The sequence below is a fragment of the Apium graveolens genome, chromosome 1 (assembly GCF_009905375.1).
Source record: "Apium graveolens cultivar Ventura chromosome 1, ASM990537v1, whole genome shotgun sequence".
Taxonomy (NCBI): Eukaryota; Viridiplantae; Streptophyta; class Magnoliopsida; order Apiales; family Apiaceae; genus Apium; species Apium graveolens.
In genome coordinates this window covers 7,448,445-7,466,513 of record NC_133647.1, presented here as the reverse complement: position 1 = coordinate 7,466,513, position 18,069 = coordinate 7,448,445, and the positions used below count along the sequence as shown (strand labels likewise).

Here is an 18,069-nt window from a genome sequence, read left to right as displayed (position 1 = left end):
TTATATAAATACTAAAAATAGGGATAATTTAGTTGTTCTCCTATTATATATTATATATATAAGAGATTTAATTTTGTTAAAGGGTTTAAGTCTACCACCTCCGATGAACTTGAGTGGGTGGTTTGATTTGATTGCCCAGCAGTTTGGGTAGAATTTAAACTATTTTTGTTCGTCTTTACCTATAAATAAAATCCATTTTTTTGTAAAAGGCAATTTATTTTTATACATTTTTCTATCTTTTTAATACATCGTATATATTCCATTTTTATAGTATTTTTCTATCTTTTTAATACATCGTATATATTCCATTTTTTTTTGAATTTTTTAAATTTTGAAAAATTATTATTTAAAAACTTTTGTATATTGCAAAAAATTGACCGGGCAAAATTGCTACTTATAAATCTGGTATCACTTTAATCAGACCCGGGTACCAAAGTAAACAACCTCCGAGTCGAATCGGTTTTCTATTTTTCAATTTCGGATGTAATTGACGTTTATACTATCCGATTCCTCTTTCCAACATCAGCAGCCTTCAAATCCTTCAAGAAGATCTTAAGTGTTTTAAGAAGATCTTAAATTGAGTGTTGGGAAGAGGGGGTGCTTCAATTAGTCGAAAATCGGAGAAATAATGGTATCCAGAGGGCCTTTGGTGGTTAGGAATTCTATTTTCTTGTTTGTTTATATGCAATTTTGATGTAGCCTACATACTTTAATCGTAGTTGCGTAAACGATGATTTGTAGTAATGTGCATGCTGATTTGTGCAAATGTGACTAAACTAGCGATTTTTAGCTGGTTTAAAATGCTGAAAAATGACCTCTATATTACTTTAGATACGAATTACAAAAAAATGGCAATAGGATATATACACTACTTAGATTTTGCACTTCAGAGATATTCAGTATTTGCAGATTGACATGCTCATTAAATTATTTGTTTATTTGCTTACAGAGTGAAGTGGAGCAAGAATATGCTACACCAACTAATTATGGAAGCATGAATAATTCAAGACCAGTATTGAGTAACGTAAGAAGATCTACTTCAGTAAGAAGAGGAGCCAATGGGGTTTGGACTTCATACTTTTACTCGATATACTGAGATATAATTATTTTGTGGAGATTTGTTCAAATCTGACATTATTTGTTAACTAGATGTGCTCATCTTTGTAGTATGATCGGGAAAGGGTGTCCCCTAGACTATCAAACTATCAAAAGACAAGGAAGTGGACTAACATTGCATCTAGTGACAGACAAAAGACTAATTTGGTCAGGAATTAAGGGGGTCACTTCATAGGACAAACTTGCAATAAGTTTTCCAGTCACCATTAGGCTTTGGAACTTTAATGTGCTAATGACACTTGAGCAATGGTTTGCTTCACTAATGTCATAGTCTGAACTAAAATTTTAGGAATTTGATAAAGTTGCAATTTATATGTTTACTTTGGATACTCCAGGGGACTCGCACAGGAGTGTCACTCCTACAAGTGAAATATATGAAACTGTTTGATCGGAAGCATTGTTATAACGAAGACGACTAGTCGACGCCAAGTCGACGACTAGTCGACGACTAGTCGACGCCAAGTCGACGACTAGTCGACACGAAGGTACTCGGGCGCCGGGCGCCGAGAATCTCGAAGCCCGACTTGTCGTCGACTAGTTGACGTGAAGGTCATCCAAGAGTCTCGGATCCCGACTTGGGGCCTTCATAACCATAATTGTGGTGTACCCACGTCTATTTTGAACGATTTATTCTATTACTTTTGATTTAAATTATAAAACTAACGTGTTCAATTATATCTAGTAATTATTTGTGTCATGAACACTTTGTCGACTTTTTACGACTAGGCGGGCCACTTGTCGACTAGTCTTCATGAAGGTGGTCGGGCGCCGAGGACGTGATAACCTTGATCGGAAGTTCAGCGTGCCATCTCTGGTATCCAAGATGACCTTCAAAACGTAAACTTGGCTGCACCTTCTATTAATTTCTTTTATCATAACTAGTTTAGTCTGTGGAGAGTCCTAAATTAAGCCTCTTCTTATGTATCATTTATGCAGTTTTATATTATAACATACTCCTATCATCTATTTATTCAAAGATTTAGGCTTTTACGTTTTATGTGTTAAATTCTAAATTCTTTCCTGTTCCCTCCTAATTGTTTCTTTTATAATATGCACTTGCCACTTCGTTAGTATTTAATATTTATCAATTTTTGTCTTACTAATTTGACTTTTGGAATCTTAGTATGATAGTTATGTTTTGATGTACATTTCCTGCAGTCAATAATAAGAAGCAATGCTACTGGAATTGCAACTGCAGATGTTACAAGTATTGCTCCCGACTCCGTTAAAAACCTGGTGCTGTAGAATTGGTTTTCGACATCAGAAGGGAATGTCACAAAGCTCGAAGAGGTAAGTGTACTACCACCAGACTTTTGAGTAGAGTATGATGAAGAGAGGATGGTTTTTATCTTTTACTTTAGACACAGTCATAAAACATCTGTTTGCTCTCTTCAATCTTCCTTTTAGTTTTATGTATGGAACGTGTGAGATTGCATTAATTAGATCCATAATAATGCATTAGCTAGGTGCCTATGTATTTTGATCCTTTAAGTTGTTGATGCAAATTTTGATCTAGTTCGAGTAGGATTGCATTCTTTCTTCTCCATGTCAGCCTAATGCTGATCATGGACTAATTACCATGTGCTTAGCTGATCTTACATGTTTGAGGATGGTTCTCTTGATTTAATCATACATTTAGACTAAAAATGTCTTAATTAATGCAGTCTCAAGAACGGGCTAGAAAACTTTGATCAGATCTTGCTGTCGAGGAACATCGTGGTCAGGAACTGAGTAGAATACTGAAGGAGACACTTCCAGAACCAAAAGTATCTACTATTCAGAGATCTTACTTAGGAAGTAGAGTAAGCAACTTATTCTGTTGGCCAAAATCATTAAAATATTAAATTATGAAATCAGCTTTACAACTCACAGGGAGTGTACTTTGCCACTGTATAAACACGGTGTTTGTAGCGACAATTTCTGTAAGTCCAACATAGACAATTGACTTGAAAATGTATTAAGTCTCTCTATCTCTCCCTCCAAAATTCAAATATTGTCTTTTTCTTGTCCAATTCTAGTGACACTGCCCTTTATGTGGTTAACAGTCAACAGACCAGCAGTGAAAAGAAAAGGATGTCAAAATGTTTGACAGAAGAAGCGATGTCATACTTTGATGAATGTGTATCCATATCAACGTTTGAAAGTTTTGATATCTCGGCAGCAGAAGATGCATCTGTGAACTCCTATCGAGATGCAATGCTGATAGGTTCCAGTTCATCTTAACCTGAAGCAACTCCTTAACTGTAAAATCAATTGTCTCAATCATAATAAGTTTAAATTTTAATTAGACTTGTGTTCCTATAATCCTTTACCGTAAAATCTACAAAAGTAAATTATGGGCATGTTTGGCCACAACTTATAAGTAACTTATTGACTTATAAGCCCGTAAGTACTTATCGAGGACTGTTTGTGTACCTAACTTATAAGTCGGATTTTCAACTTATAAGCTGATAAGTTGAATGTTAGTAATGACGTACTTTTTCTCAACTTATTTTGATTTTTTGCGTTTTTATTAACTTTAATTTTTAAAAATATATTTTTAAATGTTAATCTAATCTAAAATTCATGAAATAATATGATTATATTTAAAAATTATTTATTTTGATTTATTAAATTAAAAAAATTCTGACTTATAAGTAAAATTATCCAAACACTTATATAACTTATAAGTATTTATTTACTTATCACTTATAAGTTACTTATTCATTTTAAGTCATAAGTTACTTATTTTAAGATTTTCCCAAACGGTATTGTATAACCATATCCATATTCAGTGAAGCTTTTAGAATGCTCTGTAATCAGTAATCACTAGGTCCAACAAATATGATAACGGTAGACATTGGACTATAGGAGTAGATAAGTTGATGGATGTGCTTATGTGAGTAGAACTGATATACAGGGGCTATACGAAGAGCAACTCAAACCCTACACTATAACACTATAATAGTGTAAGTTTTGGTGTAAAATCAACTCCAACCCAACACCATAATAGTGTAAAAGTTACACCAAATGAATAGTGTGACACCAAATTTGGTGTAATTTTTACACCAATTTGGCGTAATTCATAATTCCTATTATACCCCTGTCCTTGTTAACAAAAACAAATTTATGCCCACAATCCTTTTTATATCCTATTACATCCAAACAAGGTATTTGCTTTGAAAAAGTAAGTATATCATATCTCTACTTGGACATTTAGTGTAAAGTGTAGTGTAACTGTGTTGGAGTTGGTTGTGTGAATAGTGTAATTTTGACACTAAAATAGTGTAAAAGTTACACCAGTTTAGTGTTATGGGTTGGAGATGGTCTAATGATATAATGTTTTCTGATGTGTTTTGATTCAATTGCAAGGAAGTGACCTTCTTTAAGCTATGAATGAGGTTTCTGGAATTCGTGACGAGAGTAAGGCAGAGTAGCTTTAGTTTTTTCACCTTTAATCCATCCAAACTGCATTAGTAGCCCTCAACTATTGTGTTCCCTTTATGCTCATCTGTAACATGGTTCCAGCAACACTGCTTCTTGTTTGTTGTGATCATGCTGCCATACGGCATTATATGCATATATTAGAGGCATCATGTTGCAAATCATATTGCGTTATATTTCAAACATCTTGCCATTATCTTCTCAGTGGTAGATTAGCTATTTTCCTTGCAAGAGTTTTGGATCTAAAGTAGTGGTTTATTAAAATTCCACTCACTGTTTTACTACGAATTATGCTTCTCTATGTACCAAGTGAGAAGTCTTATTGATTAATTTTAACCCCTTGACCATGTAAATTTGTTATCCTGCATTTCTCTTTACGTCCTGTCCTCTAGTTTTCCTTTTCATTTAGTACAAAACATGTGCATGCTGTAGCCCAAAAGCACAGAAAACTATATTCTCTTTTGTTGTCTTTGTGCTTAATAGGAATAATGTCGTCTTTGTGCTTAACAGGAACTGGTTGAGCATGGTCAGTCAATGCATAATGCCAAGGATTATTTTTAAAAGCTACTGTCAGCCCTTTGGTATCTGTAGACAGCGGAGATAAGAATGCATATTCTGGTAGGAAATCCCAGTTTTCGTCAGCTCGAGAACCAACAGTAACCACTGGTCTTGAACAAGAGATCAAGAGTTACATAAAAATTCTGCGGTAGACCTTGACAATGATGACACCAGTTCAAAGATGACAAGTTCAATTCGTTCGACATAGAGGATTATGATTTACTAGGGCATGCAGAAGGCTTGTTGTTTGACAGATATCAAATAATAACAGAATTGAATCGGGGAGTTTGCATCTCTGTACTGCTGGTATTGGTTTCTCATTTTCACCATTTGCTTCTGTTTTGTGAACTCTGTCTGATTTTGTTTTTCAAATTGCAATTTTCGAAATGTATCTACAAAGCGGTATACCTGATTTAAATTAGTCAGCGGTGACGATGAAATAATCAAGGCAAATAAAGAATTATTGTCAAAGGGGCTTATCATTATCTCATTAATACATTTAGCATCTTGTTTACTCTTTAAGGTAAATAATAAATAATAATTTATAACATCCTGATTTCTAATGAAGTTATAATTCGTAATTTTGCAGGTAATAATTTATTTTTATTAGACTAAAAATAGTTTTAATTTTTAGACTAGTTCCAAGATAACTTCAAATAAAGTCTTTTTTTACATTATTAACATGTCGCAGCATACTGAAATTAAGCAGCTAAATGCGTGTTTAACGAAGATAATAGAATAATGTTTAACATGAAATATGAATAATCATATTTATATTAATATAAGGAAGTAGTAGGGGTTAATTATATAATTTTGATATATAATTTTGATAAATTAATATTATAAAATTCTTATAAAAAATCTTTTTTAAAGTTCGGTTCAATAAAAATAATTTTACTAAATTATAATATTGGGATTAATTCAAACTACGTAATTGAAAGAAATCATTTTGTCATTCATTTTCTTTTTCTTGAGAACTCCTTTTATGTTATTTTCCCTCTCTTTATTGTAACTCCTCAACCTTTAACTTTGACTTTTAGTTGTTTGGAATGGCCGAACCAAGTTACTTTCTTTCATTTTTTGAAGCTGGTAAGTTTTTCTTCGTACCCTTTTGTTTTAATGCTATTAGGTTTCATATTTTTATGTTCATATTCTGCTTTTTGTGTGATCTATTCATGAGTATTTATGTATGCATGTAGCTAATTTAAGTGTTTTCACTTTTAAGGTGAATCTTTATTCATATAGTTGATGAGACTACATAATCATATTTCTATATCTTTTCAAAATGGATCTGTTTGCAAGTTTAGTTCGGATAGGGTTCTTGAAATTATATATTGCTTTTTACTTGATCACCGTGGGATTATTGGCTTAACCTTTGTTGATTAAATAAAAATGGTAAAAAATATAAAATAATGTTGTATTGAGTAGTGACTCCCTTGTTTTAAAACACATGATAATTATATTCATATTTTACACTACACTTGCTCATAATGGTTCTTTCGATACGATAATGTTTAGGTAATATTCTTTCTACCCGGCATTTAGATTATTAAATATGCATAACCATGACCACTCCAAACTTTTATGGAAATAGCTCTTAATCATAGACTTTTAAGTTGCATCAAGGTTTTAGCGGGGACTTTACATATTTCAAAGGTAAATATTTTTTCTTCATCGCAGTTAGAACTCTGACGTGAGGAATGGACAACGTGTTACACCAGTATATTATACATACATACAATATCTTTTTGTGAGATGGTAAACTAATATTTATTAAATAAGAACTACTTCATAATAATTGTTTTGTAAATATAGCACGGAGTAGTTAATATCGACAAGGGTTTGCAAAATTTCAACATAATTTTTAGAAGCTCTTTCTTTAGTACATTGTATGTTTTTGTTTAAACTTTGAGCAGTTTGGTATGGCGTTATACCAAAATGACAGTGGTTGGTTATAAAAGGTAGCTCAACATACTCAAATTATATTTATCAGCCCTACTAGTTGTGTGCAGCCCTAGACCAAACTGGCACCTTATTGGAGTAATTTTGTAAAACTTCGCTGCTGTGAAGTTTTTGAAATAATTTGTTGCACAAACTGTTCTAATAATCCCTATTCATGTCATTAATCATCCCTTAAGCTATAGAAATACATTAAAATCCCAGGGTTTAGTTCAGTACTCATAAATGGAGTACTAATTCGAGTATTAACAAAGGGGGTTGGTGCAGAGGTCGAGCTATTGGTTTCTCTAAGAGAGGTCAAGGGTTCGACTCCCGGCATGTATAGAATATATAGTGCACCGTAGAACTTTGAACATAGAACATATTGTACACCTTAGAACTTTTGTTGGTAAAACCATGTAAGAAATGTATAGATATCCAATTATGTGGTATTTAAAATGTGCAAGTTTGAAATTACTAAATCTACATATGATTATAGCATATAAACTTTTTTTTTTGCTTGGACGATAGATAAATTACCTTTAAAGTTCCATATATGATAGGCTTTACTTGCATTCCTTGATTAGTTTTAGCTATATCGTATCATTTGACGGTTTTTTCTGAACCATTTGCCTTCGATTTTTTTTCATTTCCTTAAAAACTTTTTCTTAGAAAAATACCTATGTTATGTAGTTGCCATGGTATTTAAGATGTATATCTCATCTTATTTTACTATTTCGAAATAACAAATATCCATATGGAGTTGCCCTTCTATTTTTATTTTTGCTATAGGCGATGGCATGTTGTTTCTTTGTTCATTATGACATGCTTATCTAATCAACTTGTTGGTTGATACTTTTGCTTATTGGCCTGATTTATTAAATTTTATTAATTTATTTAGATAAGTAGTTGGTGGTTTATCTCTCTCTTTCTCTGCGCCTGAGCGTGCATTTAACTCTTGTTTTACTCATTTTTGTACTTATATTATATGAGGCATTGATTGTCTCCATATAGATAAGTTACTGAGATGGGATATTTTTAGCACTATCAAATATAGATATAGCAATTAATTGGGGTATTTCATCTCAATAACGTAACGACATATTAATGGTTCTTGTCGTAAAGCACTAACATATGCTCATCTTGTTTGTTTTTGGTGATTTTTTAATGCGACAGTTGTATGCTCATGTTGAACTTATATTTTTTTTTGCAATTTAATGACTTTGACGTATGGTGATCTGTAACCGATACACACAATTTTCATGCAATTTTGACGCTACAATAAATGAACAAATAAGAGTCATTGGATAATAATACAAATAATAGAAGAGTTAGCATTACCGACTTCAATGTACCGCTATCTATGTTAGGTAAATAGCTCTTACTTGATCCCGAGACCCCTCCCCTAATCTGAACTCTAATATTATATGAAGTAACCAGCTTACTCAAATGTCTACAAGGATGTTATATTGTATTTTTTATATTAGTATTTAACTTAAGATCCTTGAAGAGATTATAGGAGAACTGGTTACTTAACATTGTATCAGGACACGGTATAGGGAGGGGTCTTGGGATTGAGTCCTCCCACCCCAGTTGACACCTTAAGGTTTTGGGAGAGTTGGTTACATAACATAAATACCGGCCCCTCATACAAGTAAGATGGGACACATTAAGATTTTGGGGGAGTTGGTTACTTAGCATAGATATTGGTACATTGAAGTCGTTATGCTAACTTTTATTCGTATTATTATCCAATGACTCTTATCTGTTAATTAATTGTAGCGTGGAAATTGCATGAAAATTGTGTTTACGGTTGGAGATCACCATCCGTCAAAGTCATTAATTTCCAAAAAAGAAAAACGTTCAGCATTTAGCTTAAAGGTCGATAATATTAAGGACGACCCATTGGAGGCAGTACATTCACATCAAAATATTGAGCTGATTCTTTGCTCCGCTGCTTTGGGTAATTTTTCGGTGATGAATTTCTCTGGTAACCTTGATTGCCTCCCGGATCCTGTGAGGAACGGAGGGGTGGTACCAGAATCTGAAAATGAAGCAACCAGAGATGATGATTGTAGCGATGAGGAATTGGATGTTGAGGAACTAGAGAGGAGGATGCGGAGAGATAAAATGCTCCTGCGACGGCTTAAAGAGCAGAGAGGCAAGGCGAGGTTTGATATTGCTAAGCAGAATCATTCCCCGGAGCAAGCACGAAGAAAGCAAATGTCTCGGGCACAAGATAGTATCCTAAAATATATGTTTAAAATGATGGAGGTATGTAGAGCCCAGGGTTTTGTGTATGGTATCATTCCTGAGAATGGAAAACCGGTCATTGGAGCCTCTGACAATCTTCGTGCATGGTGGAAGGATAAAGTTAGATTTGATAGGAATGGACCTGCTGCAATTGCGAAATACCAAGCCGAAAATTCCATTCCGGGAAAGTATAAAGACTGCAACTCTTCCTCCCCTCCCCGCTCTTTGATAGAGCTCCAGGATACTACTCTGGGCTCACTTTTGTCTGCTCTGATGCAGCACTGTGACCCGCCACAGAGGCATTTTCCATTGGAGAAGGGAATTGCCCCGCCATGGTGGCCTACTGGAAACGAGGAATGGTGGCCTCAGTTATGCATCACTAAAGACCATGGAATTCCTCCATATAAGAAGCCTCATGATCTGAAGAAAGCTTGGAAGGTTGGTGTCTTAACTGCTGTGATCAAACACATGTCTCCCAACATTGGCAAGATCCACAAGCTTGTGCGGCAGTCCAAGTGCTTACAGGACAAGCTGACAGCAAAGGAGAGTGCTGCTTGGCTGTCAGTTATTAAGCAGGAGGCTTCTTTGTCTCCAAAGATGTACCCTGATTTGAGCCCCACAAATTTCATGGTTGGTTGCAGTAGTTCATATCCCACCTGTGAGACTAGTGATTATGATGTTGATGGAGTGGAAGATATCCAGAAGATTGATGTTGAGGAGTGCAAGCCCCACGATGTGAACCTCTTCAACTTCGGAACTGCTCTCCCAGGAAGCAGGCTGATAGTGCCACCTTTTGCTCCATTTAAGGGAGAGCTTGTCGACCGGGTCATCGAGTTTACATCAAAAAGAAAGCCACCATCTGATGCGCCGCTCATGGCCATGGACCAGAAAGTGTATACATGCGGTTATCCGCAGTGCCTGTATAGTGACTCTCAGCTGGGGTTCCATTATAGAAAGTCAAGGAACAATCACCATGTCAGTTGCCCACACCGAATTGATTCTTCTGCTCAATTGCAGATAACTGATGAACTGGTGAAAAAGCCAGCTCCTCCTAATGATTTTGCGGTCAACCTTCTGAACAACAGGGAGAAGATGATTTCTGAACTCATGCCTTCCTATGATGACCATATTCATCAGAGTCAGAACCTCAGCAATAATAATCTTAACATTTTAGGAGATCATAATATACAGCAGCAAACGTTTCAACTGGATGATAACCTTTTTGAACAGGGTGCAGTGATGGGAGGTAACATTTCTGAAGAAATAAGCATTCCCCAGGATCAACCTATGTTCCCATCAACAGATTCCCAGTTTGGTCAGTGTAAAGAATATGATCCAATCATTGATGCCATTCTTAGTGAAAACCCCTTGGACTTCGAGCTTGGTTCGCCATTCAATTTAACGACAGCTGACTACACTGTGGATTCAATTCCAAAGCATGTGGATTCAATTCCAAAGCAGGACGGGTCTTTTTGGGAAGGCTGGGGTAGTTCATCCGACTTTGGACTCGGATAAACTTCGGAAGGCAGTTTCGTGTTGTGACGTTATGGTAGGGAAAGTCTCTTGCAATTTCGTTTGTTCTTATTTACTACCTTATGAACTTGGTCTCCTCCTGCAGGTTTAATTTGAATTAGGGTCTGTTTAGGTGTCGTAAATCTGGGTAGGAAACAACCCCGGATTCCTTTATGTGTCTTTGTCAAATGTTGTATGTTTCAAGGTTTATCGGCAATTGGGTGCCTGACATTGCTGTTAAAAGCATGGATTCTGCCAATTGCATTCCCTTTCCTATAATGCATCTCTTATAGTTGCAATGCTTGTGCTATAACAAAGTACCTATATAACCAAGGAGATCTTTTGGTGATTTTCAAATCCTAGAGTTCTATTCTAGACTTTGAGTAGTCTGCAAGAATAATCAAAATTTTTGCTTCAGCTCGTCTGTTATTGTTTGTGAATGTTAACAATTCCGGTATGTAAATCAAATAATAAGTAGTATAACATTATTGTTTTGCTAGACAAAATTATTGGTTTGCTAAATATATGAAATGTAGAGAAAGGGAAGAAGAAACATGGCATAGAAGTGTTGAGGGCATTAAGAGTGGATACTATATTTTAGCAAAATATTCTCAATAGTACCTATAATTTCTTTTTTTTTTCCAATTACGTCAGTTCTTTTTCACTTAGTACTGTAATCGGAAATATTCGGTTGAGGTACCGATTTGCGATTTATTGGAAATTGGTCAAATCGGACAAACATTTTTGACCTATTTTTTAAGCGATTTATCGGCGATTTTTGAAAAATCGGCCGATTTCCATAACAGGGCTTAGCAGTAGTGTTTTCCAAATGCAACAGCAACCTTCAACTAATCTGTTTAAGAAAAAGTTGATGGGAACTAAAAATACATATCACAGTTCTCTGTTTTTACTCAGTACTGCATCATCTGACAAATCTCATAATATAATTATCTAGGTAGATAAAAACTTGTTTTTTTAATGTCCAGAATCTTACAGACTTACAAACCTACTGCAAATGTACATTACATAACACATACTGAATTAGTCCAAACCTACTGCTACAACATATGAACTAACCAAAGATCAAAACCCTCAACATGAAATTTTCTGTTATCTGCAAATTCTTCATTGGGGGACCTTTGATGCAACGATAGACTTTAGAAAACTGACTATTTATCCGGATCCTATCTAAACGCTTCTCGCTGCATGGTAGGTAGCTCCAGTTCAGGCCCAAGGTTTTCGTTAAGGGGAGAAAAGTACTGATCCACCATGTCTTTTGAAACTTGTTCTAAGCTTGGAGGATCCCACTGCATAATTTCGAATATATATTAGCATTTAGCATCATTAACAGAAGACTTTCTCACAGTTGATGATGCCTACATTTAAATTGTAGGGCTTCCACTGTGGTCGAATAGAGTTCAAGCTCGTAAGAATTACTAGTGTTTTTAAATAACATATTACCTTCGGCGCAAAATCTTTATCCACCATTCGTGCCCGAACTCCCTGAAGAGAAAAATCATGATCCACAGAGGTGAATCTTTGAACAAAGAGAAAATACATTAATTCACCCAACAAAATGCTAATATCAGATATTCTACCTCACAGAAATCATTCGTAATCTGCTTGGAGATTCCTTGTAAAGACATACGATATTCACGAATAAGGCACTGATCAAGAGTCTGAAATCTTCCTTCTCGTATCTGAGCCATTTATAACGGGGAGTTAACCTATGAAAATATTGATAATTTCTTCAAAAGAAAAAAGTAAAATATACTGAGAAAAATACCGATCGCAGGGCGACTTTTAAGCTCAGTGGTGATGCATCATGAAGTCTCTTTAAGGTTGAAATGCACCATGGATCTCTTGTGCTTGCTGCCTCAACTTCCTAAAATATATACGCACACACACAAAAGCTAAAAATTTAAGATCTTTGATAGCTAATAACAAAAAATATTGCTACAAAGGTAGATCAACAGAAAGTATCCACGTTCATAGAGCCAGTTGCAGAGGTACAACAGTTTTAAGAACCAACATTTGATCCTAGCTAATGGAATTTTCAAAATTGAAAACAACAGGAGACTTCGTTACAACTCAATATGTTAAAATCTACCAACAGGTTCAAGCTCCTTGTTTCATTATTTATGATGAACTGAAATTTAACATGCACTATACCCTTTCTATTGATGAGAAATATGTATAAACAATATTTATGGGTACATCTTAAACTAAAGCTCAATCCCTTCGTTTCCCAAGTAGAAAGAAATAGAAATAGTGCCACTTTGACTACAATGTGTGCAGCCCAATCTTGCCAGAATTGAGAAGTTCTATGAACATATTCAACATTACAATCATGTGAATTATTAATCCACCTCCTAACTGCAAATTTTATATAACCGCACTAACACTATTAAGTATTAACTATTAAGGCATGTAAGCTCCATTGTTGAAATACTTTGCCTAAACCATGATCAAAAGCATAATTCATTTATAAATGGTAAGTTACAAAACTACTATATACGCTACACATATGTACTCGGTTTGCTCTTAAAGTAAGTAATGGTGAATAATTAATGCTGCCGGGATCTAAGGCCAGAAATCATGGTTTGTAACCTAGAATGATATTACATTAATTTAGAACTCCAACCAAACTACACTTTCTCGGTTTAACTTGTTTAAAACTTGAATTGTAAAGATTAAAGAAGACTTGTTTATGCTTACCAGAGAATCAATGATTTCCTCAACTGTTTCATGGCCAAAACACCTATCAATTGTTTCTGTCCTGAACAAACCAGTAACATGCAATATTATGTCAGCACGTAGCCAGTAATCCATGCTATCTCGGAAATCTTTAAAATTGTAAATAGCAACATATCAGTGTGATGTTTCATACTACAAAGATGTCCCACGAACTGACAATAATATATTAATAATCTTTTTTATTGAATCCATAACTTAAAAATAGAGTGCACTAAATTGCAACAATAAGAAACAAAAACGCAGTCACACGCACACACACACGCACAAACAATATACTTTTGTTACAAAAAAGGTAAACACATATGGTATACCTTTGAATTATACTCATATTATCAGGACAGACGAAATCACTATACTTTTCCAGAGAAGCCTCAACAACAGACGGGTCATCGGTAACTAAGTTTCTTATTTGTTCTTCAATCAGAGGAAGCTTCTGTTTGAACACAGACAGAGTTCGTCCAAGATCACTAAAAAGAAGTGGAGAAGAATTAAAAATAGGATCTAATTGAAACTTACCGCATGGAGGGAATAGTGTGTAGCAAGCCCACAGGCACTCATTTCTGCTCCGTTCAACTTGTCCCCTGTTAAAGCTAAGTACTCCCCTGAGAGTGAAAAATAGAAACAATCATCCCTAATTAAACACTGGTAGCAAGATCTTAACTAGTAACTAAATTAATATTTGTGTTCAGATTATGCACTTCACACAGTATGTAGCCATTCCATAAAATAACAGTCTGATTAAAAGATTAAAAATTTGAGCCAATTGAAATTGGGATAGCCTCAAGCACCAGAAAAACGACTTATAACTAACATACAACAAATCTAATGACAACGGGAAATGAGATCATAATAGGTCAATTGCCTAATGGATAATGAACTGCAAGTATATAAGAGACCACCAAGAATCGTTTTAGTATGCTAGATTGTAATGGTATTGTACATTAATATCACAATTAAGATTCCTTAAAGTCCCACATGGTTATTGGAATACCTATTACTGAATGCACCCTATACACTCAAAAAGCTTCCAGGGTAGGTTCTACTTGCAACAAGAGTGTACCCCACAAAACTAATGCTTCCGAATATGTTAGAGAAACGTTAAATATACGATTCCAAAAGGGTAGGCATATGGAACTCGATCACAACAATAAATTGGATTCCATGATTCAAGAGAATTTGTTGCGAGAAATTAAAAGTAGACAATGTTTCAGTAAAAGAGTAGCTTGAACAGAAATGCAAATCCAAGCAATGTGTCCCATAGAATAAACTATTGTCGAAAACTGAAATTTCTGGATTCCAAATTATCATGTTTGTGTAAATCTTAATTACAGCATACGGCAAGAACATACCTAAACAACCAGAAAGATGTGACAGATGAAAGGATGCACCAGCATCAGGATGAAAACCAATTAACGTTTCCGGTGTAGCAAACACCTGCCAAATTAAAATATACATAATGTCTTCAAAATCACACAGGTCTCTTAATTTTACATAAGATTCATGATTTCAGTTTTTTTATGAAAGTGCTTCAGATGATTATTACTAAAACGTGTTTAAGATGATTATTATTTGTTCAAAAGGTAACATAAATGAAGAATGGATTTTTATTTGTTGTAACAGATAGTTCTTTCCGAAAGTAAAAGGATTGGAATTGATGACTTTAACGTTATTTTTAATGCTTCTGTGGTAACCTATTTTAAATACTAAAAGCTGTAAACTAAAATAGATAACAAGGGTCAATATGAATAACTAATTCTGTGTGTTCATACAGTTTTATCAGTTGCCACCCGAAATGTCCCTGGAATCGAAACACCAGCTCCCCCACCCATGGTAATCCCATTCAAAAGAGCAACCTGCATTAATTAGAGAAATGTCCTGAGTGCAATCTTCCTTATTATCTCATCATTATACAAAAGGATTACCAGATCAAATAAGCAACTGAGAGCTACTAGCACAATAAATCCAGCAGTAAAAACTATAACTTTGTACTTGTTAAAACAAAATGACAACTCACATGGGGCTTCAAATATGTACCGAGAAGGTATATGAAACTGTATAATGTCCAAAAGAAATCTTTGCAGGCCTCACGATCACCTGTAAAAGTTGGACCCAAGTTCAAAGGGTTTAATTATTCATAAGAACATATTAAAAGCAACTGTATAGAAACAGAATACTGATGAAACTGTAAAGCAACGAAATATTTTTTGTATTCGGTACAGAAACTTGACCTAGGAACATCACATACATCCAAACCAAGAAAACATTCTTGGTCCTAAAACAAAGAGATGGAATAGTGGAGAAGCAGCAGGAAGGCAATAAAGGTGGTATAGCAGCACCATTGCATTTAAGTGTATACATAATACGTATATATCCTAATCATTAAGCAATGTAGTTTCTGCAAGTACCTGACCTTGTCACAAGTTACTTAATGTAAAGTCTAGAATGTTAATAACAAGAAGACATTTCAAATAAGTTGATAATCATTTCCTATAAGTTGATGCTCGTTTCCGAGCTTAGTTGCATCTAGATGTATCTGTGCTGGGAACTTCATAAAATATCAGATATAAAGGAACATGTTTTATATTGCTCCCCTGCTAACATTTGAAACTAGGGAAAAAAATGAAAGTATGTTAGGAGGTGCATACATGTAATAATGGTACCAAAATTTCATTACACTTAAAAAGGTTTTCGTTCAAAGGTCCTCGACACAATTTAGCAAGTTTTCTGTGCATTATTGGGAAAAAGTGTGTCCATATGCTTTCTTAGATATTCACATGAGATACTCATCAATGTATTACAATCTGTATATGTCAGAGGCATTTACTTATTACAATAGTATAGATAAAGGAAACTCAAGAAAACAACTCCCAAAAATACTAAAACACATTTCAAGCTGGAGCTTTGGCCAATGTGTTGAGCTAAAAAAATCATACCTTTATTTATAAGCTGCCATAGACCAACAATATCACCGCCAGCACTAAAAGCCCTGCCGCTGCCCTTTAAAAAGATTGATAATAATCCAAGAGTTGTTAAACTATAATGACATGGAGAATAAACAACACAACCATTGTGAGATTACCTTTAAGGCCACCAAACCAACATCTGGGTCATTTTCCCAACCTTCATACAGCTTTTGTAACCTATTCCCCTAAATCGCCAATTAATTAGCAACAACGCAAAATTTCTGATCATATGCATTCACATATCTAAAGATGTAAATGTAGCACCGGGTAGATTTACCACACGAGTTTAGCTAGCATATGTCTACAGATTCATCTAATAAATCAAACACCACAGTTGTTATAATAAAATATTTAATAAAAGGTGATCCACACTGCCATAATATCAATATGTGTACTGATATTACAATATAACATCCCCTCTATTTGTGGACCAAAAATGCTAAAAAAATAAAGAGTGTTAGTGTATTTTAATCACTAATGAAGTGCTAAATCTTGTTAAAAATAACAACACAAATATATCCATATAATTTACATAGACACACACATTTACTCACCACCACTATCATACAAATGATCGAATATAAACTAGGCTACATTAAATTGAGATAATTGCCCAATGATAGTAACATAAAAATAAAATAGGCCCAGTTGAGGGAGGGGGAGAGACAGAGGCAGAGAGATGGGAGAGAGAGGTGGGAGAGAGAGAGAGGTAGAGAGAATGAGAGAGAGAGGTAGGTAGGGGGAGAGAGAGAGAGAGAGAGAGAGAGAGAGAGAGAGAGAGAGAGAGAGAGAGAGAGAGACCATTGAAGTATTAAGGGCATTAAGAGTGGAGGGTCTATTCAAAACAGCAGTTCTTGAATTCCCACTTCCTTGAACAATCACCTGTAAATTCAATCATCATTTTCAACTACAAATATACAATAAGCAATCAAAATAATAAAAACCCATCAAAACTATTATCGAAACAAGACATAAAAGATGGAAAATCACATAGTTAAGAGCAGGATCATCAAGAACAGCAGCAGCTTTGGTCTGCGAGTTGAGACTTCTAGTAAAGCTTTGAATCATGCCTAAACTTCCCCTGCTCATGCGACAACGCCGCCGCAGAAATGCTGAAACTGAAGATGCCATGTTTATCAATCAATCATATGTATTTGTAAGTGTTTGTTCCTGATACACAAGTACGATGATGATGCTCTGAACTAAATATTACACCCACTTGGCCCTGAACTGGTGCTTTTATACCATAAGTTATGTCACATGTGTGCCTTTTTTTTGGATGATACTTTTTGAAATTAAAATATTTGAAAATCAAAATTATTCAAAATTTATCGAAATTGTATGCTGTAAATCTTAAATAGGATAACTATATTTAATATCTTAATTTAATTTTTAAAATAATTTATAGCGATAAATTGAATTTTTAAAATTAAATGAGAAGAATATTTTAGGATAAATTGGTAAGATTGGCGATTTTTTTTGCAATACTCAAATTAGCTAATGAGTAAATAAACCGCTCGCACCGCTGCGTGATTTAAATTTTTTGTGG

General features: G+C 34.7%; 2 protein-coding genes across 21 annotated transcripts; one reads left to right on the top strand and one right to left on the bottom strand.

Moving 5' to 3' along the window:
- The first annotated feature begins 409 nt into the window (after window positions 1-409).
- LOC141660259 (ETHYLENE INSENSITIVE 3-like 1 protein) lies at window positions 410-11,099 on the top strand. Of its 18 annotated transcripts, none has more exons than XM_074467265.1 (10): window positions 410-652; window positions 950-1,063; window positions 1,168-1,953; window positions 2,275-2,406; window positions 2,781-2,882; window positions 2,989-3,038; window positions 3,162-4,518; window positions 5,050-5,403; window positions 6,138-6,186; window positions 8,212-11,099. In XM_074467265.1, the coding sequence occupies exon 10, from the start codon at window positions 8,830-8,832 to the stop codon at window positions 10,801-10,803; it is 1,974 nt and encodes a 657-aa protein (XP_074323366.1). In that variant the 5' UTR covers window positions 410-652; window positions 950-1,063; window positions 1,168-1,953; window positions 2,275-2,406; window positions 2,781-2,882; window positions 2,989-3,038; window positions 3,162-4,518; window positions 5,050-5,403; window positions 6,138-6,186; window positions 8,212-8,829; the 3' UTR covers window positions 10,804-11,099. The 18 variants fall into 18 exon arrangements, with proteins under 18 accessions (XP_074323366.1, XP_074323371.1, XP_074323340.1 ...); XM_074467270.1 differs by having other exon boundaries at window positions 2,989-3,070; XM_074467239.1 differs by having other exon boundaries at window positions 1,168-1,365; window positions 1,452-1,953; window positions 2,781-4,518.
- A 640-nt stretch (window positions 11,100-11,739) lies between these two features.
- Window positions 11,740-17,736, bottom strand: LOC141660241 (3-hydroxyisobutyryl-CoA hydrolase-like protein 1, mitochondrial). 3 transcript variants are annotated; one of them, XR_012549870.1, is made up of 15 exons: window positions 17,511-17,736; window positions 17,322-17,402; window positions 16,637-16,705; window positions 16,491-16,554; window positions 15,572-15,651; window positions 15,327-15,410; window positions 14,907-14,991; window positions 14,074-14,159; window positions 13,869-13,990; window positions 13,519-13,579; window positions 12,587-12,685; window positions 12,399-12,500; window positions 12,262-12,303; window positions 11,853-12,107; window positions 11,740-11,806 (listed from the first exon to the last, which is right to left on the bottom strand). XR_012549870.1 is itself a non-coding variant. In XM_074467210.1 (14 exons), the coding sequence occupies exons 1-14, from the start codon at window positions 17,649-17,651 to the stop codon at window positions 11,985-11,987; spliced, it is 1,239 nt and encodes a 412-aa protein (XP_074323311.1). In that variant the 5' UTR covers window positions 17,652-17,736; the 3' UTR covers window positions 11,740-11,984. The 3 variants fall into 3 exon arrangements, 2 of the variants coding, with proteins under 2 accessions (XP_074323311.1, XP_074323319.1); XM_074467210.1 differs by having other exon boundaries at window positions 11,740-12,107; XM_074467218.1 differs by having other exon boundaries at window positions 11,740-12,107; window positions 16,637-16,697; window positions 17,511-17,643.
- Between the last annotated feature and the right edge of the window lie 333 nt (window positions 17,737-18,069).

What these genes read in the sequence shown, in the direction of transcription:
- LOC141660241 (XM_074467210.1), bottom strand. Translation starts at nt 17,651, where the DNA reads ATGGCATCTTCAGTTTCAGCATTTCTGCGGCGGCGTTGTCGCATGAGC. An exon ending in GTACATATTTGAAGCCCCAT is followed by an intron (nt 15,411 to 15,571) that starts GTGAGTTGTCAT and finishes TAATTAATGCAG; the next exon opens with GTTGCTCTTTTGAATGGGAT. An exon ending in ACATCTTTCTGGTTGTTTAG is followed by an intron (nt 14,160 to 14,906) that starts GTATGTTCTTGC and finishes TTTCACTCTCAG; the next exon opens with GGGAGTACTTAGCTTTAACA.
- LOC141660259 (XM_074467295.1), top strand. Translation starts at nt 8,830, where the DNA reads ATGAAAATTGTGTTTACGGTTGGAGATCACCATCCGTCAAAGTCATTA.